Source organism: Lithobates pipiens, unplaced genomic scaffold, assembly GCF_037356315.1.
Source record: "Lithobates pipiens isolate NorthernLeopardFrog02 unplaced genomic scaffold, aLitPip1_a1.2 Scaffold_8, whole genome shotgun sequence".
NCBI classification, from domain to species: Eukaryota; Metazoa; Chordata; class Amphibia; order Anura; family Ranidae; genus Lithobates; species Lithobates pipiens.
This window is the reverse complement of record NW_027507903.1, coordinates 630,447,384-630,469,011: the sequence shown is the minus strand read 5'-3', so window position 1 is coordinate 630,469,011 and position 21,628 is coordinate 630,447,384. Positions and strand designations below refer to the sequence as shown.

General features: G+C 43.2%; 1 protein-coding gene, 1 long non-coding RNA gene and 1 other non-coding gene across 3 annotated transcripts; 2 read left to right on the top strand and 1 right to left on the bottom strand.

Annotated features, from left to right (window-relative positions):
• The first annotated feature begins 10,489 nt into the window (after positions 1-10,489).
• On the top strand, positions 10,490-10,596 carry LOC143965139 (U6 spliceosomal RNA). Its single transcript, XR_013271541.1, has one exon. It is a non-coding gene; the product is annotated as a U6 spliceosomal RNA (small nuclear RNA).
• Positions 10,597-14,687: 4,091 nt separating this feature from the next.
• Positions 14,688-15,365, bottom strand: LOC143964058 (uncharacterized). Its single transcript, XR_013271069.1, has 3 exons — positions 15,305-15,365; positions 15,000-15,174; positions 14,688-14,917 (listed from the first exon to the last, which is right to left on the bottom strand). It is a non-coding gene; the product is annotated as an uncharacterized LOC143964058 (long non-coding RNA).
• Positions 15,366-16,751: 1,386 nt separating this feature from the next.
• LOC143964057 (olfactory receptor 6N1-like) lies at positions 16,752-18,476 on the top strand. Its single transcript, XM_077473767.1, has 2 exons — positions 16,752-17,004; positions 17,544-18,476. Exons 1-2 carry the CDS (start codon positions 16,972-16,974, stop codon positions 18,474-18,476), a joined length of 966 nt encoding a protein of 321 aa, XP_077329893.1. The 5' UTR covers positions 16,752-16,971.
• The last annotated feature ends 3,152 nt before the right edge of the window (positions 18,477-21,628 follow it).

Here is a 21,628-nt window from a genome sequence, read left to right as displayed (position 1 = left end):
GCTAATCACTAGCTACTAGTTCCACAAAGGTCCTTATAAGGACTGGTATAGGTCCACAATATATAGGGTTGTGGTGCACTACTGCAGATTGCTGCCCTATTCCGCAGCAGTCCTTTATCAGTGTAGGGACTAAGGTACAGTCTGCTAATCACTAGCTACTAGTTCCACAGAGGTCCTTATAAGGACTGGTATAGGTCCACAATATATAGGGTTGTGGTGCACTACTGCTGGCCTATTCTGCAGCAGTCCTTTATCAGTGTGGGGACTGAGGTACAGTCTGCTAATCACTAGCTACTAGTTCCACAAAGGTCCTTATAAGGACTGGTATAGGTGTACTATTTGGTGTGCAGTATATAGTTGTGTAATACACCTATAAAATACTTGCACATATAGAAAGCATAGTATAGTGCGTTTCCACTGTGCAGCATTGTGACTGCTGAGTGGTTCTGCAGCGATACTACAAAGAGTGACAAACGCAGTAAAAAAAAAGTATTATAACTGGTGTGATAGACCAGTGGCCCCCAAAAACAACAGATTGAAGCGGGGTGTTATATACCTTCTTTCACATACATACTGCACTTCTCTAGAGACTTTTGTCACAGGGTAATTTAAAAAATGACAGGCAGAGGAAGAGGCAGGCCTTCCGCAGGGGTGGTAGGGGTAGGGCAGGAGCAACAGGCTTGAGCAAAAGTGGCAAATTGCAGAAGGTGCGTGCGGTTACGTCAAAGGACACACCAGACTTGGTTGAGTGGCTCACTCAGCCTTACTCTTCTGCACCCTCCTCATCCTCTCTATCTGCACCCTCTTCTTCACTCTCTGCTCTGATTGTGCACCCCCAAAGACACTAACACCAACACCACCACCACCATATACCTTCAGCTTGAGTCACAGGAATTATTTTCCGATCCATATCAAGACATTTCCGATGCGCAGCCACTCTTGGCATTGGATCAGGAAGAGGAGGTAGCAACAACCGCCACTCAGCAGTCTGGCGACAGTACCCAGATCAGCCCAAGGAGGAGGTTGGTCCCCACTGTTGCTGCCTACTCCGAGATCCCTAATTATAGCGGTGGGGAAGGTGACGTCGATGATGACGTGTCTAGTGATGTCACGTGGGTGCCCACAAGAGAGGAAGAGGAGGGGAGTTCAGAGGGAGATATGGACCAGCAGATAGGGAGGGGAAGCAGGAAGAACTTAGATTGCACAGGAGGGACAAAGCAGACTGCGACTGTATCAGGAGCGAGGCATCAACCATGTACGGTCACATCTGGAGCTCCCAGGATGCCGGCACATGGCTCCGCAGTGTGGGCTTTTTTTTTTACGTGTCCGCTGCTGACAATACTGTTGCCATCTGCAATCTTTGCAGTCAACGCATAAGTCGCGGTAAGCCGAACACTCACCTAGGGACGACCACCTTAAGAAGGCACATGAGCTGCCATCACCATGCCCAGTGTGAGCAACGGAACACACAAAGCCACACCCCAGGCTCTCACCGTCCAGCCTTGTCTTCTACTTCTCCTTCTCCTCTCTCCTCACAATTGTCCTCCACTCCACCTTCCATCACGCCAAGCTCACATTTTTCTGCAAAAAGGCAGGCTTCCGTGGGCCAAATGTTCGAGCGTAAAAAAAATTAGTACACCGGATAACCCTCTTGCCCAACGGTTGACGGCTGGCTTGTCAGAACTGATAGCCTGCCAACTACTGCCATATAAACTAGTGGACTCGGAGGCCTTTCGAAAATTTGTGGCCATTGGAACACCACAGTGGAAGGTCCCAGAAAGGAAGTATTTCTCACAGAAGGGCATCCCAGAGCTATATGGCCATGTTCAGCAGTGCCAAGATACAACTGACTACAGACACGTGGTCTAGCAAACACGGGCAGGGAAGGTATACCACTTTTACTGCCCACTGGGTGAACCTTCTGATGGCCGTCAAGCATTTTACCCCCTGGCACCCGTGTAGATTTGGTTTTACCGCCACAGATTGCATGCAGGCCTGCCTCTTCTTCTCCTCCTCCTACTCCATCCTCCTCCCTCTCTTTCTCGGCTGACTCCTCCTTTTCCGCTGCTAGCGTCTCTTCCGCTGCGCCGCCCAAGCTCCCCAGAACCTATTTGACATGCCAGGTGAAACGTTGCCATGCCGTGCTGCGTCTGTTGTGCCTGGAAGCCAAGAGCCACACTGGCACGGCACTCCTTTCAGCTTTGCGTTCACAGGCAGATCAGTGGCTAACACCACTCAATTTGACAGTTGGTAAAGTGCTTAGCGCATTGAAACAGGGCAAAATTACGCACGTGCCATGCATGGCACACGTCTTAAACTTGGTCGTGCAGTGATTCGTTGTCAAATACCCTGGGGTCTAGGACATCTTGCGGCAGGCAATGAAAATCTAGGCCCATTTCAGAAGATCTTACATGGCCATGACTCGCTGTGCTGACATTCAGCGGCGACACAATCTGCCGGCCCGTACCCTCCTGTTTGAAGAGGTTGAGCGGTGTCATATTTTTGGGGCCCAGTAGCAAGTTGCTGGTATCAGTGCTGTTGTTAGTGCTCTCTATCTCAGTGCTGGTGTCAGTGCTGTATATCACTGTGCTGGTGTCAGTGCTCTATATCACGGTGCTGGGTTCAGCGCTCTATATCACGGTGCTGGTGTCAGTGCTCTATATCACGGTGCTGGTGTCAGTGCACTCTATTACGGTGCTGGTGTCAGCGCTTTATATCACGGTGCTGGTGTCAGTGCTCTATATCACGGTGCTGGTGTCAGTGCACTCTATCACGGTGCTGGTGTCAGTGCTCTATATCACGGTGCTGGTGTCAGTGCTCTATAGCATGGTGCTGGTGTCAGTGCACTCTATCACGGTGCTGGTGTCAGTGCTCTATATCACGGTGCTGGTGTCAGTGCTCTATATCACGGTGCTGGTGTCAGTGCTCTATATCACGGTGCTGGTGTCAGTGCTCTGTATCACGGTGCTGGTGTCAGTGCTCTGTATCACGGTGCTGGTGTCAGTGCTCTATATCACGGTGCTGGTGTCAGTGCTCTATATCACGGTGCTGGTGTCAGTGCACTCTATCACGGTGCTGGTGTCAGTGCTCTATATCACGGTGATGGTGTCAGTGCTCTACATCACGGTGCTGGTGTCAGTGCTCTATATCACGGTGCTGGTGTCAGTGCACTCTATCACAGTGCTGATGTTAGTGCTCTATATCTCGGTGCTGGTGATCATCTCCTGCACCCTCTTCATAGCCTACCCTGACCTTTCCTCTCCTCCATTGCCTTAATGCGCTCCTGAGTCCTAAATTGTCAGAATTTCACATATAAAAAAAGAATGCATGTAGTCTTCTATCCCAGATTCACTTCATACATGTGTTACGTCAGTGGCCATGTGGTGGGACTATGTGTGCACAGCTATTAACTATTTTGTGGCTGGAAATATGACCTGTAGATTTTGAAAATTCGCCTGCCATTGAAGTCAATGGGACCGGCCACGAACTTTGCGGTTCGCAAACTTTCGGCCGTGTTCGAGGTTCGCATTCGCGAAACGTCCCGTCGGAAGTTCGTCCATCTCTAATGGGGATCTTTCCTCATTGTCAAAGGAATCATCTAAAAGAGGAATTGCAGCAGAGGGAGGGGATCTACCCCCTTTTCTGCTATCTTTTAAGGAAGCTGAAATACAATTCATAGTTCTTCCTTCAAAACCCTCCAATGTAACCTTAAGGGAGTCTTCTGTGACATACGCTGGGGATGAAACATTAGGAGAGGCTGCCAAACCTTACAGGGGCACTGACTCATCCTGTGAGGCTGGCTCCAGTCTTGCGGGGGGGGATGGTAATCTAAAGGCATCTTTAGGACCCCTAGACATAGGCGGTGATTTTTTCGTGCCTTTGTTACCTCTCCCTGAGACCCTCTTACGAGGAGACATAGTCCTAAGCTACAAGCAGAGGTACTAGTACAAGGTGCAATCACTGTTGTGCTACAAGTCTCACAATATACATATATGCTTTAAACTGCACAACCTGACACTGAGTAGGTGTCTTAGGATTGCCTGGATCCGATCCCTTAGGATGCTTACTGCCCACAGCTCTGTGTCCTTCCGCATTACAGAGCTCTGGCACCCTGGGCTTTAAATTCACCGCTTTGGCGCCTGTGCAGTGGAGCACCATGCACGCCGTATGTGCACGGCCCGCAACCACACCCCCCTGTTTTTGCCAACGCGTGCAAAACAAAAACTGTCGGCGGCTGCGAATGAGGGGAAGGAAGAGGACCATTTTCTGAGCCCCACGGGACCCCCCAGACTATGTGGGACCTCTATTTTTAACCCTTTGTGGCAGAGCCTGCAGCGGAGGATGTGAGCCGTCCGGAGACTGGCTTCATTGAGCGTGTATGCTGGAAAGGCATGTAAGTATACACCAGGCTGCTCTTTACTCCCTCTAGTTGGCGGAAACCAGGTAAGACATGCAACTACTCATATGAAGAAATCCATAATATACAATTTATCCCTTTCATGACTAAGCCTATTTTTGGCATTTGGTGTTTACAAGTTAAAATCCATATTTTTTGCTAGAAAATTACTTGGAACCCCCAAACATTATATATATTTTTTTAGCAGAGACTCTTGAGAATAAAACGGCGATTGTTGCAATATTTTATGTCACACGGTATTTGCGCAGCGGTGTTTTAAACGCAACTTTTTTGGAAAAGGGACACTTTCATGAATTAAAAAAAAACGAAACAGTAAATTAGCCCAATTTTTTTGCATAATGTGAAAGATAATGTTACGCCGAGTAAATAGATACCAAACATGTCACACTTTATAATTGCACGCACTCGTGGATTGACAACAAAGTACGGTACCTAAAAATCCCAATAGGCAGATTTCCAATAGTAAATACAACAGTAGTACGGGACAAGACGAGATTATCTCGCTTCCTATATGAAGTGGGTCTATGCGACTCGTGGCGTACTCGACACCCACTGGAGCGCCAATACTCCTGCTTCTCAATGTCTTTTTCTACATTATCTAGACTCGATATGGTCTTGGTGAATAGCCACGCTCTAGCTCTGGTAGATGCTGTAGAATACGGCCCGTGGGGTGTACCAGACCACTCCCCTTTGATTTTGACCCTTATTGTTGGGAAAAAGAAGCATTTTGGGCAATGGAAAATTGACCCCTCATGGCTAGAGATACTAACTGACCCAGATCCCGGCATCGGCGGGAGCGGTATGGGACTCATTAAAAGCTTTTTTAAGAGGACTTTTTATTCAACGAATAGCCAGAATTAAAGCGGAAATGAAGAATGGGGAGGAGGAAGCTAGGAACACTGTGTTAGCGGCAGAACAGCAGTATATTATTAATCCAACTCCATCTACACAGAAGGTATGGTTGGATAAGCAGCAAGAGTATAAGATGATTACCAGGAGAAAGATTGATAATAGATGTATATTTCAGAGACAAGTGAACTTCGGGGAAGGAGAAAAGTGGGTCGTTTATTGTCTTTACTGGTTAAAGCAAATACCGCTCCCTCAATGGTATTAGCAGTTAGGACCCTACAGGGAGAGATTACTTCTGAACCTACAATGATCAGTATATTCCACCATTACTATAGTTCTCTGTATAAACCCCAGAGGGGTGGAGACGGGGGCATGACGGCTGTTTTCTTGCGCAACATAAATACACCAACGTTATCAGTAGATAGACTCTATGTTTATGGAGGCTCCAATTACTATCGATGAACTCCGAAAAGCTGTGGCTGAGATGCCCAACCTAAAATCACCAGGACCTGATGGGTTACCCATTGAGGTTTATAAAAGATATGGAGAAGCCCTGCTGCCAGAGCTGCTGACGACATTGAGTCAGGCCCTGGTGGACGGGACGTTGCCTTTCTCGATGCAGGAAGCCACTATAGTGGTTATCCCCAAGGAGGGTAAAGACCCTATGGATCCTGCTTCGTATCGTCCGATTTCGCTTTTATGTACTGACATAAAGATTTTAGCCAAAATATTGGCAACACGTTTAAAAAGGTGCATTCACAAGCTTATCCACTTTGACCAGTCGGGATTTATTCCGAATAGGTCTACCAGTATTAATATACGCAGAACCCACCTGAATATTCAGATACCGGTAGAAAATGGAGGCTCCAGGGCCATATTGACCCTGGATGCAGCTAAGGCATTTGACAGCCTTGAGTGGGAATACTTGTTCGCGGCTCTTGCCAGATTTGGGTTTGGAGCAAATTTTATCAAATGGATAAAATTGCTCTACACTAACCCAACAGCGAAAATTAAAATTAACAACGAGTACTCTAATGTGCTCCTCCTGGAACGAGGTACGAGACAGGGTTGCCCCCTTTCCTCTCTATTGTTTGTTCTAGCAATAGAGCCATTGGCCATTGCTATTAGGGCTAACTCCGATATACAGGGATTCAGGAGAGGCCAGATGGAGGAAAAGATCGCATTGTTTGCCGATGATATCCTGCTCTTTTTGGGGGATACCCAAGCCTCGTTAAAAGCGGCAATGGATACGGTTAGAGAATTTGGTCAAATGTCTGGCTTGACTATAAATTAGGATAAATCTGAATTACTTCCGATAGAAATTGGGGCTACCCATATATTACAGGACATTTCCAACTTGAAGGTGGTGGAGAAATTCAAGTATCTGGGGGTTTGGATAGCAAGGGATGTTAATCTATACTTGGAAGATAACCTAGCCCCTCTTTTGCTGAAGTTGAAACAAAAGGCAGATATATGGAGCCGCTTCCCCCTCTCGATGGGGGGTCGCTGCAATCTGATTAAGATGGTATGGCTTCCCCAAAATTTATACCTACTCTATAACTCGCCGATTTTGATAGGTTTGAGGTGGTTTAAGAGAATAGAATCTCTATTTAGAGTTCTTATATGGAGAAAAGGTCCGCCTAGGATTAGCCTACGGATATTGCAGCTGCCACTGGAGGAAGGGGGGATGGCGGTTCCACATCCTAGACTCTACTATCTAGCGGCGCAGCTGCAGCATCTAGCAGGAGGAGGAAGTTTAAATGGGGGTACGCCTTGCCACCGCTTGATGATGTTAGGATGCCCACATAACATACTTACTGAGGCCCTTGAGGCAAATTCATTTGTTATACGCTGTCCAACGATTAATCAGATTGTTAAACTTTGGAAATCAGTTAAGGCTCTACTAGGATATCAGGGGGTATCTGTACTGCCCCCCCTATGGGATAATAGAAATTTAGCTGAGCTAGCTAAACTGGAAAGATGTAGGGAATGGGCGAACCAAGGGATAAACCAACTAATTCAAATATTTCAGGGTCCAGATATTAAATCATTTGCCAGCTTAAAGTTTGAGTTTTCATTGTCAAACCGTTCATTTTATAAATATCTCCAGGTTAGACATAGAATCCAGTCACAATTTGGACCTCAAAAGGTCCAGTGGGTCCAGATTCCTGTGCTCTCACAAATTATGTCCTCGGACACGCTCAAGGGTTTGATTTCTTACCTGTATTCCAGATTTGGGGATAAAGTGTTAGATCGTGAAGGCCTGCTTAAAAATAGAAGAAGATGGGAGAGCGACATGGGTCCATTGTCCAACCCCGAATGGGATTGGATAGTGGAACAGGGAACTAGGGTGTCAGTTTCCCCCTCCCAGAAGGCTTCCCAGCTTTTTTTTTTCTATCGGGTGTATTATACCCCTAAGAAGATGTTTAAACTGGGCTGGAAAAATAATGATCAATGCCCTAGATGTGGATTAACCAGAGACTTTATTCATATGCTTTGGCGGTGTCCAAAATTATTTAGGTATTGGTTGCAGGTTATAGACCAGATCAATAGAATTTTTAACTTAAAATTACTAGCAACGGCCAGGACTTGTCTTTTGGCAATACCCGAAGGACGCACAATTTCTAAAGCTGCTACTATACCCGTTATTAGATGTCTCTTTCAAGCAAGAAAATTAATCGTGCAACAATGGCAGTCGCATTCGGGCCCGCTAGTCGAAACTTGGCTAGCAAGTATAAAAATCACAATTTGTAATGAGAGGGTCTTCTTTATTAAACAGGGTAATAATAAGAAGTTTTTGAGGATATGGGGTTCTTGGCTACAGAAGTTGGGGATGTCTCCATAAGTAGACGGGCGGGAATAGGGGTTGTTTCAGGAAATAGACCCTACCCTTTTGTTTTGTTTTTTTGGCTCTCTCTCCCAAGGTTGCTCTGGCGGTCTCCTACTGATGTTTGCGATAGTTAGTCATTGAGGATCGCCATGGAGCCGGGGAGGGGGGAGAGGAAAGCTTGACTAAAATTGGGTAAACGTAATGATCCTATGGCGATTATGGGGGGTAGGGGGTAAGGAGAAGGGTAAGCAAACCAAAAGAGTATTTTGGATAACATTTAGGCCGCGTACACACGGGCGGACTGTTCGCCCAACTTTGTTCGTCAAACAGTTTGACAAACAGTCCGCTCAAAATTAGCATGAGCGGACTTGACCACACACGATGAACGAACAGTCTGCTGAAACTGTGCGCGATGACTTGAACGGCACGTACGACGGGACGAAAAATACGACGTCCTATACACTGCAATGCAACCTTCGCCGTGTAAATTCTTTCTGAGCATGCGCGAGACTTAGTTTGACGAACAAGCCTACACACGAGTGGACTGTCCGCTCAAACCAAGTTTCAGCGGACTGTCTAACGGGAATTCCGAAAAACTTTGTTCGTCAGACTGTCCACTGAAACTGTCCGCTGAAGCCCACACACGAGCGGACTGTCCGCTGAAACACTGTTCAGCGGACAAAGTTGGGCGAACAGTCCGCCCGTGTGTACGCGGCCTAAGTGTTGAAGTGGTTTTCGTTTACAATATATTTTTTTCTTTTTTGCTATTTGCTAATGTTATGTAAATTCTACGTGAGCATAATCAATCCTTGAATGGATAAAAATAAATAAAAAAAGCTACCTAATTAAATAAGCCATGATGATGTGGAACCGTGAAGAGACATAAATGAGCTGCCAGGTGAATTGAGTCTCCTACATAAGATTACTGAAGTGGCAATAATAAAAAAAAAAAAAAAAATCTCAATAGGCAACGCTTTAAATTTTTTTTATGGTTACTAGGTTTGCGTTACAGAGGAGGTCTAGTGCTAGAATTATTGCTCTCGCTCTGGCGATCGCGGCGATACCTCACATGTGTGATTTGAACACCGTTTACATATGCGGGCGCGACTTCCATATGCGTTTTCTTTGCTTCGCGAGCTCGCGGGGACGGCGGGCGCTTTAAAATTTTAATTTTTTTTCCATTTATTTTATTTATATTAAAATGACTAAATTGTTTTTAAAAAAAAATAAAAAATTTGATCACTTTTATTGCTGTCACAAGAAATGTAAACATCCCTTGTGACAGTAATAGGTGGTGACAGGTACTCTTTATGGAGGGATCGGGGGTCTGAAAGACCCCCCACCCCTCCTTTACACTTCAATGTATTCAGATCGCCGAAAACGGCGATTCTGAATACCGTATATATTTTTTAAACCGGCGCCATTGGCAGCCGAGTAAACGGGAAGTGACGTCATGACGTCGCTTCCGTGTTTACGTTTAGGATACTGGAACAAAGCCGATTACGGCTTCATTCCAGTTCCTCCCCAGCAGCCGAAGATGTCCCATCCCGCTCCTCCGGCATAACAGCCGAGCGGCTTTTAGCCGCTTCGGTTGTTATGGCTGGATAGCCAATCGCCCGCTGAAAAAAACGGTACCAGGATGATGCCTGCAGGTGCGGGCATCATCCCGGTATAACCCCCGGAAGCCGAGTACGCACATTCGCGTACGCTCGGCGGGAAGGGGTTAAATAGGATTAACTTTTCTTACTTGTCCCTGCCGCAGGAGCTGCTGAAAACAGTTTCCAATCTTCACCCATCACGGTGGGTAGTGTTGTGCCCACCTTCAGGGTTTTTTGGGTTCCTTCTCAGAGGAACCTCTTACCTGGACCTGTAAAAGACTCTTTCATGCCACTGTTTTAATAGTACACCAAGTCTGGTTTTCCCAGAGCCCAGTCTTCTAAAGGAGAGGACTTACAGGCAAAACCTTGTTTCTTCGGATGGCGAGGCCCGGGTAACATATCATCTTTGGAGTCAAATATCAGCCCGAGATATGGATCCGGTTAGTATAGCCCTTAGACCCCTGAAGGGACCTGCATAGAGCTTTCTTCATAGCACATGTTTTACGTGACCAACCACCTTAGACACTGGCGAAAAAACTGAGGTACCTTCCATTTGAGAGGGGTTATATAGGGGAGGAATTCTCCTTAATTGGGGTTAGCCAGTGTCCAATCACCGATGGTGCCTATCTAACCCACTATGTAATGAAGGCTCTGTGTCCCGTGATGTATGATAAAGAAACACCTTTTAAGTTCAATAATGCAAGGATAGGCAACTACAACAAAAACAGTGCTTAAAGTCAGACTCTGGCTGAAATAATCAAGACACCCTATACATTAATTTAAATGCTACTTTGAGTCCTCGCTTCGGCAGGACATATACTAAAATTGGAATGATACAGAGAAGATTAGCATGGCCCCTGCGCAAGGATGACATGCAAATTCGTGAAGCGTTCCATATTTTTTTGAAGATCTATTGTTAACGAGCTCACTCATCCCGCGGATGGTGGGTATTTTGTCTCCCCCAATGAGAGCCACGCTGGCTGCCTGGAAGACACTTCTAGGTAATGCTAGCCCAGACCAACCCACCAAGGCAATCCCTTTAACATTATCGAGCCTGCGGCTCCTCATCCCTCAACTATCCGTTAGAAACTGGCAGAGGAGGGGGATTTTATCAGTACAAGATATTATGATTGGTCCATCTATTAAAACATTCAGGGCACTACAACTAGAGTTTGGGTTGGAGACTAGGGATCAATACACTTACATGCAGATAGTACACCTACTTAATACAGTCCCTACAACCCAAATACCCCTCCCGGTGAGAGTATATCTGTACTACCGAAATGATCAGACAAAAATTAAAGGCATATCATTGTTTTATAACCTCTTAAATCACAAATCTGAGTTTCGGAGGTCTCCATCTATGAGATCTTGGGAACTAGAGCTCGGATCTTCCTATTCTCAGGAACAATGGGAAGAATCTATAAAGGTTGTTTACATGGCGACTAAATCAGTGAATTTGTGGGAACTTTCTACTAAGATCCTTCTAAGATGGTATCTAACTCCGGTGAGGCTGGCGGGTTTTCATCCCCATGTTTCACCGCTATGCTGGAGACTTTGCGGACACAGGGGGTCGCTGGGTCACATACTTTGGATGTGCCCAAAATTAAATAAGTTGTGGCGCCAAGTATTCAACTTGATTTCTAAAATAACCGGCTTTATTACTGGCGGGGACTCCGGTCTGGCGGTGTTAACACTGGGGATAGATAGATTCCCAAAAAATACAGGCTGGTAGTCTTTCACATATTAGCGAGCACTAGATTAGCGATACTGAGACGATGGAGAACTGAAGGCATACCGCAGCTAAGCGAGATCATAAGAGAGGTGGATTTACACATACGATACGAATTAATGTTTGCAGCTTCCCAAGGCAACCTAGTGACCAAGCAAGATTTATGGCAGCCCTGGATAGATTGGGGTAAATCCGCTTCCTGTAAGTGATATTGAATACAATAGAGTTAAAATATTTTCTTATAACTCTCGAAGTAAAGTTTTTGCTGATATCCTGTGTCAAAATACATATACGCAAAGTATAGAGTATATATTTCAATAAGGCATCCAGTTATCTTATTTTATTTTACTTTTCCTTTCTTTTCTTTTCACTGTTCTTGTGTTAACGGATATCACTAGCTCTTACTCCATGATGGTTAATTGCAAGAATTGAATGTATAAATACCTGACTTTTGTACGATATTGTGGCATTGTATAAACCTGTGATATTCAATAAAAATTATTGAAACTAAATGCTACTTTGATTGTAATATGTTCCCGGAGGACATAGAATGGAGGGGGAGATGTCACCTAGAACAGAGGGGCGGTAGACAAAGGATGAAGGGCAGTGTCTACTTCCTGGGGACCAGACACCATTATAGGGCGGTGGCTGACTACTTAGCTTCCTCTTTTCTGGCTTTCTATACACATATACAATACGACCATCTTAATGCATTTCCTGTTCCATCCACCCTTCTTCATGAATAGCTTTCGCAACTTTGAACCAAGCTTCTGCTGCTCGTAGCAGTCCTTGATCTGACAACAGACCTTTTTAACATTTCAAAATATTACACCATTCATCTACCTGTAGCTCTCCGCCCAAATACATATCAACCCCACACACTTTTGCCAATTTATTTCCCTTTTGACAGCATCTTCTTCTCGCTCTAATACCAAATACCCTTTTTAGGTCTCTCCAATTCCAGCCCTAATTGTTAGCTATTGGGAAGTTTATGTGTTTGGGCTCAGGATTTGTATGGCGGTTTTATGAAGCTGTCTTGGACTCAAGGGTCCAACAACCCTCTGACTGCCACCTGTCCTCGTTTGGACCACTTTCCAATATATAACACTACCTTGCTTCGTTCTGTCTTGATGACTGGGATATTTATGTGTTGTCTGCTTAGGATTTTCAGACTAGTCTAAGCCCTTGTACACATGGTCGGAGATTCCGACAACCAAATCCGACCTATTCTGTCCGTCGGATTTTGTCCGACGGATCTTGTCCGAAACTGTTGCATACACGCGGTCGGACGAAGTTGTCGGAAAATCCAATCGTTCAGAACGTGATGACGTTATTTCATTACGACAGGACTACGTTCAGGCTAGTAGCCAATAGCTTTGGTGTAGGAATTTGATCTGAGCATGCGTGGCACTTTGTCCGATTGGAATTCTCTACACATGATCGGAGTATGTCCGATCAGACCAGTTTGTCGGAAAAATATTTCCAGCAAGTTGGAAAATTTGGTCCGACAGTTATTCTGACGGAAACAGTCCGATGCTTACCACACACAGTCGGATTATCCGACAAAACGGTCCGATAGGACACATTCCGACGGATTCTCCAACCGTGTGTACAAGGGCTTAGACTCAAGGGATCCGACAATACCTCTATACATCACCTGATACCGGTACAGAGACCATATCACAGTCTCAAGTTAACGAGGACAAGACAAATAGAGAGTGAGAGAGAGAGAGAGAGTCACAGCCCTGTCCACCTGAGGTGGCCACAGGTTGTGGGTTCGAGCAATATGTGACCAACTATTACTCTCAAAAAGACAGAACAGACAAAACAAATGAAAATTCAATAATGCATTACTTTAAGATGAATTTCAATACTCCACTTTAAATGTGGTTTGGGTTTCCTAGGACAAAACCCAAACCTCTCACTCTTTTCTGCCTCTTCAAGCCCTTCTGGTTGTTCAGGTTGCAAGGGGCACCTTTCGGCTGCATGTCCCCTCCTTCTAACTTCGCTTTCTATAGCCTGTGGTGACTTGCCAACCTTAGCCAAGTTTAACTGGATAATGTACGTTTAATCTGAATACCAACACATCTGTGATCTCCGCCAACAAAGGTTTATAACCAAGAGTTTCTCTCTTATATCATGGACTGACCGTGTAGACCACAAACACACTTAGGACATGACATTACCACCAACAATAATATGTGTGACAACCGTAGAGAAATACAGGACTGTTCAGATCTCACGGGATCCCCACGCCATTGCGGGGCGTATTCCGGACACCCCCTACTGGTTTTCCTGTGCTTCACCGCACCCGTGCTTCACCGCACCTGTGCTTTACTGCACAATATATTTCCCAGGAGAAGTTTAAACCACGCCCTGACGCCTCCTTCTGGTTTTTCCCGTGCTTCACCGCACTTCCCAGGAGAAGTTTAACCACGTCTTCATCCGTGACTATATAATCAATCTCTCATTCCCAACAGCCACCACAAAACACAAGATCGATCAAGAAAACAGAGCAGAACAATGCAGGCAGCAGATATAATTAGTACAGATTCAATAGGCTATGGGCAAGATATATACCTGTCTCTTTGCTGACCGTTGAGAGACAATATAGACAGAGATTAGCCAATCACGGGTACAGGATAAACAGTAGACTAGATATACAAGATATCAAAAGTGTCTTACCATTTTTAGAGGTAAGCAGTCTCCATCCAGTCTACGTATTGGCTTGTCCCGATCCCTTCTCGATCGGCTATACTCGGGTACAGAGCCCACAGCCCCACATTGGGCGCCAGATGTATTGGATCAGAACCAGAACTAAGGTCTGGTATTTTTATATTGGCCCCTGATCAAACTATTGAATATAAAGCGTGCACACGCTGAAGTAACCACTCTGACACCCTCAGTCCAGTGTGAAATTACTTTCTGTTTTTAATTTCCTCTTTTTGAAATTTATATAACAACAGCTAAATATTCAAACAAGCAAGGCGAGACATATGCAAAACATATTATTGTGACATATTACTGTATTACTGTAACAAATGTATATATAGGGTGACTTCCTTCTTTCAAGATGATAAAAAATGGTGCGACCTGACACAACCTATTAGTAGCAGCAAGCAAGCCTCCATCCCGGATATGTGTTCAACATTCAAAAAAGGGCAAATGGGACTTTAAATGAGGCATGTTGCTGAGTAAAAAATATATTTATTTGTTGGGTATAAAACCATATCACAAAAAGTGTCAAACTCATATAGGACACAGTTAATTGTAGTACATTTCTTTGAATACATTTGTTTAGATATACAGTCATTTTGCAAGGTACAATACAACATCAGTAGCAATGCAGATGTGTAGATATACTCATCCATTCATAAAACCAATAAACATTAACCATTGCTTATAATAAGTCGAAATAATCTGGGCATCAGTTGGATATATACTCGACGCACGTTTCATGGCTCTTGCCAATCATCAGGAGTACAGATGCTCTGAAATTAGATCAAAAATGTCTATAAATATGGGATAACCTTTAAACGGAGAACAATCTCTCTAGAAAAGGGGGGGCTATACCTTACTGTCCGGCCCATAGGTGACACCAAGCATCTGTCCAGGAGATACAGAGGACAGGGATATCGATCTCCCCCGGGGCTGAGGTGAGGAATCGCACCCAAAACGAGGATAGCAGCTGTGTAAAGCCCAGGTGACCATGATAGTGTAGAATGTGTGCTTACCAGGGCATGCTATTCTGCAGAAATATAGAGATAAAGCCTATTGAAATTATTTTACTATTGATGGAACAGATCCATACTTGTAGGTAAATTAAATAAATGGTGTGCAATTAATGCAATCATTTTAAATGCAATAGTCTCAGTTACCTGGTGTATAATTCTATGGCTGCAGATATGCATGGAATCCTGCTTGTGTGGCTGAATCAAGGTGAAATGGTCAGCTGGTTACCACAGACAGCCTAAATCCCCAGCAAAGGGCGGGTCCCCACCAGCGTCATGAAGCTCCAATTGGTGGAGAAAGAAGGAAAAGAGCTACAAGCTCAGGTGTGTAATCCCACCTGAGCAGAGCAAACAATCATGACACCGATGCATAGGGGGCAGGCCCCCAACCCCAGTCACTAAGAGAGACAATGGGGGGGGGGGAGGGGCGAGACTGCCATGCATCGCAGCCCCGGGGTCAAAGGAACATCCTAACAACCCCCAACTCTCCAACCGCAGACAGGTTCACCCATGGCCGACAGAAGTGCACTAATTAGAATTACATCCCATACATTATATTACATAGATCCATATATCAGCAATACAAGACCATACGAGTATATATAATATTAATTCAAAAAGAAGTTTTTAGATCCAGCCAGTGGCCTATTGAGAGGAATATAGAAATGGATGGGTAATTAACTATTAAAGTTGGGGTATGGCAGGTCATAAGGGAATTGGGTATCTTCTACCCCATTTAGCGATAAAAAATGGTGCGACCTGACACAACCTATTAGTAGCAGCAAGCAAGCCTCCATCCCGGATATGTGTTCAACATTCAAAAAAGGGCAAATGGGACTTTCAAGATGATGCTGATGCCATATCTGTCTCGGTTGTAATTCTCGGGAAAAGGCACACAATTCTTTTTAACTCTTTGCAGTTCAGCTTTGCAATAAGCAGTCATCTCTAAGTAAAGTTAAGGGTGATTTAAGAAGCAGTAACTTATCATATATTGAAATAGGCATTTTAGCATAATTCTTCTGACACCAAAGACATATCCATTACAGTGTATGTAAAATGAAAGGAAAGCTGAAGTTAGACTTTAAAGCCTTACTCTAGCTTTACTTTAACTTTAAATAGTTTCTGAGCAATTATTTACTAGTACTGTATTGTATTGTATTGAGTATTTTATTTTGAAAAAAATACATTTTATTTTTAGTACAGTCACAAACATAAACCCAAAGAGATCTTACTTACTCTCTATGGAATCTTTAATCTGCAAAGAAACATATAAATGTTTGTGTGAATAAAGGTTTCCTGTTCAGTCAACTGAGCTTATCCACCGATACACATTATATGCTTTACACTTACAATAGATAGATAAGATACTTTTTATTATTTTATCATTCCCTCTCTTTCTATTTTTTTTTCTTTCCATTCATGACTTAATAGGTCTATTTTTTTCCCTATTAAATAGAAACGCTGGTAAAAAAATAAAAAATAAATCCTATGAAGAAGATTTGTTGAAATAAAACTATATATTTCATTGTTGACATTATTTTGACATATTTGGCAGTATTTTCACTCCCTTTGCTTTTTTTTTTTTTGCTTTTTTTTATTTATTCTTTCTATTCATGACATTCTGCTTTTATTCTATGCTCAATAGAAAAACTGGTAGAAAACTCTCTCATGAAGAAATTCATGTACTACTGTTACACTTTTAATATTGAATCTCTCATTTTCTGTTATCAAAAAACATAACAACAAACAAAAAAGAATCTACATTTTTTTTTTTGGTTTATTTAAAATTTAAGTTAAATTATCAAAAAAAATAAATGAGTTTTCATCAGAGATTATTAGTAAATAGAGTAAGTTTTTTATTTTATTTTTTATTTCAGACTAAATTCACCAATTTATAATGCTTTAATTGATTGAAATAGTAATCATTATGACAAATGAGACATTTTATAACTTAATCTATCCATTTTCTTTGCATTGTGTAGCACAGTTTCCCACTACTGTCATGGCATTAAAGTATACCTAAAGTCAAATACAATATATACATATATAGATCTATATATATATCTATATATATATATATATATATATATATATATATATATATATATATATATATATATATATATATATTTAGTAACTCCCTTCTTGCTATGTAAATGTAGTTTTGCAAAGCTTTTTTTTTTTTCTTTTAACATATCATGTATGTACAGTATATGTTATTTTTTATTTGCCCAAAGTACCACTTCTTCTCAATGGTCATGTCATTTTTCTTATATTAAAAATTAACTAAAGGAATAGAGACTGTCCAATTAGCAAGGAAAATATTCCTTGAGCTTATTTAAAAATAAAACATAAAGTTATATAACTGTTTTATGCTTTCACACAGACCACACATAAAGGTAATGTCACCACATTCTTCTTTTTGGGATTTAACAAAATGTCCGTATTTAATCTGCTTCTCTTCACCTTGGTCTTTATTATATACATTGTGACAATATGTGGAAACTGTTTAATCATCATGTTGGTATATTACACCAAGACCCTTCATTCTCCCATGTACTTCTTCCTCTCCCAACTCTCTATATCTGACATCTTGCTGATCACAGCTATTGCTCCTAACATGTTAAATATTGTTCTACATGAGAGGACCCCCATATCTTTTTCTGGTTGCATTGCTCAATATTATGTCTTTGGTTCAACAGAAGGATTTGAATGTTTCCTTCTGACAGTGATGTCCTATGACCGCTATCTGGCTATCTGCTCTCCTCTGCATTATTTCTCTATTATGAAACAAACATTTTGCAATAAATTAGTTCTTGCATCCTGGATTTTTAGCTGTTCTTTGGCATTAATATCAATACTTGAAATATGTCAATTAGAATTCTGTGGGCCAAATGTTATTGACTATTTATTTTGTGATTTCAATCCTCTTGTGGAACTTTCCTGCTCAGATACATCCAGAGTTCAAATGGAAACAACCTTGTCTTGTATTCCTTTGCTAATATTACCCATCCTAGGGATAGTGATTTCATATATTTATATTGTTTTATCAATATTAAAGATATCCTCCTTTTCTGGAAGACTGAAATCCTTTTCCACTTGTAGCTCCCATCTCACTGTTGTGTTTATATTTTATGGAACTCTAGCTGCTACATATCTGATTCCACAGAAAGGACAATCACAAATGATCAGTAAGATAATGTCCTTGTTGTATACAGTGTTTACTCCCTTTATAAACCCTTTCATATACAGCTTGAGGAATAAAGAGATCAAAGACAGTTTAAAGATATTGTATATAAACAAAAAGCTTTTTATTTAAAACCTTTGGTAAAAGTTTAATTATTAAGATAAACTTGTAGAGAACTTGGTGTGCACTGGTCTCCAAATATTAGACTTCTACCGTACTGAAGCCATGATTAATAATAAATTGGTATTAGAGTTCAATTGCCCAAATTGGGCTCCTAAAAAAGGTTACCACCCTTCAGACCTTTATTCCATGGTATCTCTTAAAACTTCCCTTACCCTACATTCACACCTATGCGTTCTTTTTGTGTGTTTTACAGATTGCAGAAACGCACTACAGTTACATAGTTAGTCAGGTTAAAAAAAGACACAAGTCCATTCTAGTTCAACCACAAAAAAATAAAATAATATCATACAATCCCATATACCCAATTCTATACCCACAGTTGATCCAGAGGAAGGCAAAAAACCCCTTCAGAGCATGATCTAATTTGCTAAAGCAGGGGAAACCATTCCTTCCTGATCCCCCGAGAGGCAATCAGATTTTCCCCGGATCAACTTTACCTATAAATGTCAGTACCCAGTTATATTATGTACACTTAGGAAACAATCCAGGCCCTTCTTAAAGCAATCTACTGAGCTGGCCAGAACCACCTCTGCAAGGGAGTCTATTCCACATTTTCACAGCTCTTACTGTGAAGAAACCTTTTCGTATTTGGAGATGAAATCTCTTTTCCTCTCCAAAAGAGTGCCCCCGTGTCCTCTTTGTTGACTGTAAAATGAATAACTCGACACCAAGTTCACTATATCCCCCTTAATCTCCTCTTATCAAGAGTGAATAAATTCAGTTCCTCTAATCTTTCCTCATAGCTGAGCTCCTCCATGCCTCTTATCAGTTTGGTTGCCCTTCTCTGCACTTTCTCCAGTTCCCTGATATCCTTTTTGAGAACTGGTGCCCAAAACTTAACTGCATATTCCAGATGAGGTCTTACTAATGATTGGAACAGTTAATTTAACATGGTTTCCTACGGTGCTAGTTCACCTCCATGCGTTTTATGGCCGGTGCATTATTGGAAAGGGTTGGTGACTTTTTTCCCGCAATTTGTGGCTAATAGACTTCAATGGAGCTGCACTAGAAATGCAAGTGATGCATTTTTGATCCAATTTTTGATGTGTTTTGCAGTTCTTATTTTACCACTGTATATAGCTTGTTGGTAAGCAGGTGACCAGGAAGCCGGCCGCCGCATCCTTGACAACCGATGAGTCATCAGCTGTCAGTGGGCTTCCCCGCTGAAAGTTGAATGTAAAAAAAAATTGCCGTCAAGAAAATGCGGGAAAAAAAGCAAAAACAGCGTGAGATTCCCCCCCAGATGTATACCAGGCCCTTCGGGTCTAGCAAGGATTCGGAGGGGACCCCCACACCAAAAGAAAAAGGGCATGGGGTCCCCCCAAAATCCATATCAGACCCTTATCCGAGCATGCAGCCCTGCAGGTCAGGAAAGGTAGGGGATGAGCGAACACTCCCTCCTGAACCATACCAGGCAGCATGCCCTCAACATAGGGGGGGTGAGTGCAAAGCACCTTGCTACATGTTGATGAGGACAAGAGCCTCTTCTGACAACTCTAGCCGGTGGTTGTTAGGGTCTGGGGGCAGGAGGCTTATCGGAATCTGGAAGCCCCCCTTTAAGAAGGGGGCCCCCAGATTCTGTCCCCCCATGTGAATGGGTATCAGGTAGCCGTCTCTTCCTCAAGCTGTCTCTTCCCACCGCTTCTGTCTCTTCCCACTGTCTTCAACTCAAACTGTCTCTTCTTGTCGCCACAGACTCTTCCCACCATCTCCTCCTTGAGCTGTCTCTTGCTGTCGCTGCTGTCTCTTCCAGATTCTGATAAGCCCCCCACCCACAGACCCAAAAAACCACTGGCTTGGGTTGTCAAGAAGAGGCCCTTGTCCTCATCAACATGGGTGGGGTGAGGTGCTTTGGTGTGGGAGGGCACAGAGCCCCCCCTGCCCCAAAGCACCCCCTCTGGCCCCAAAGCACCCACCCCCCCATGTTGAGGGCATGCTGCCTGGTACGGTTCAGGAGGGGGGTGGCGCTCCCTCATCCCCTTCCTTTCCTGACCTGCCAGGCGGCATGCTCGGATAAGGGTCTGGAATAAATTTTGGGCGGATCCCACACCATTTTTTAAACAATTTTGATTGGGTCCCCTCAGAATCCATACTAGACCTGAAAGGCCTGGTATGGACCTGGGGGGGAACCTCACAACTGTTTTTTTGCCAGCAAATTTTTGTTATTTTTTTTTACTTTCAGTAGGGAAGCCCACTGACAGCTGATGACTCTTCAGTTGCTAATGATGCGGGGGCTTCCCAGCCCCCTCCTTAGCAACCAGATATATACAGTGTGTTTTACAGTGCATTTAAAGCGAAAAAAACCGTAAAATGCAAAATGCGTAAAAATTGCATCCTAAAACGCTTATAAAACTCTGGTTTAAAAATGCAAAATGCACTAAAAAATGTGCCTGAAAAATGCATCAAGCGCAGCTGCATAGATGTGAACCTAGGCTTAAACTGCGTTTTGCTTTTATTAAAATATCTACTTTATGACCTCTAGAGATTTCTTAGCCCCTGTATACACGGTCGGAGATTTCCATAACCAAATCCGTCGGATTTTGCCCCTCGGATTTTGTCAGTCGGATCTTGTCCGAAACTGTTGCATACACACGGTCAGACAAAGTTGGCGAAAAATCCGATCTTTCAGAACGTGATGACGTAATTTCGTTACGATGGCACTATATTCAGGCTAGTAGCCAATAGCTTTGATGTAGGAATTTGATCTGAGCATGCGTGGCACTTCGTCCGATCAAAATTCTCTACACATGATCGGAGTATGTCCGATCGGCCCAGTTGGTCGGGAAATATTTCCAACATGTTGGAAAATTGGGTACGACGGATATTCCGACGGAATCAGTCCGATGTATACCACACACAGTCGGATTATCCGACGACACGGTCTGATAGGACACATTCCGATGGATTTTCCGACCGTGTGTACAAGGGCTTAGAGATCTAAGAATGGGTTTTTAGCTACTTACTGGATCCAATATCCCTTTTTACTTGCCAGCCACTGCTAATGACACTAGAAACTCAACAGTCTCATTTCTGTGTGTATCGTCCTTAAGCCTAGAATACATGGGCCAAATATATGGGGAAATGATAATAACACGGTTTAC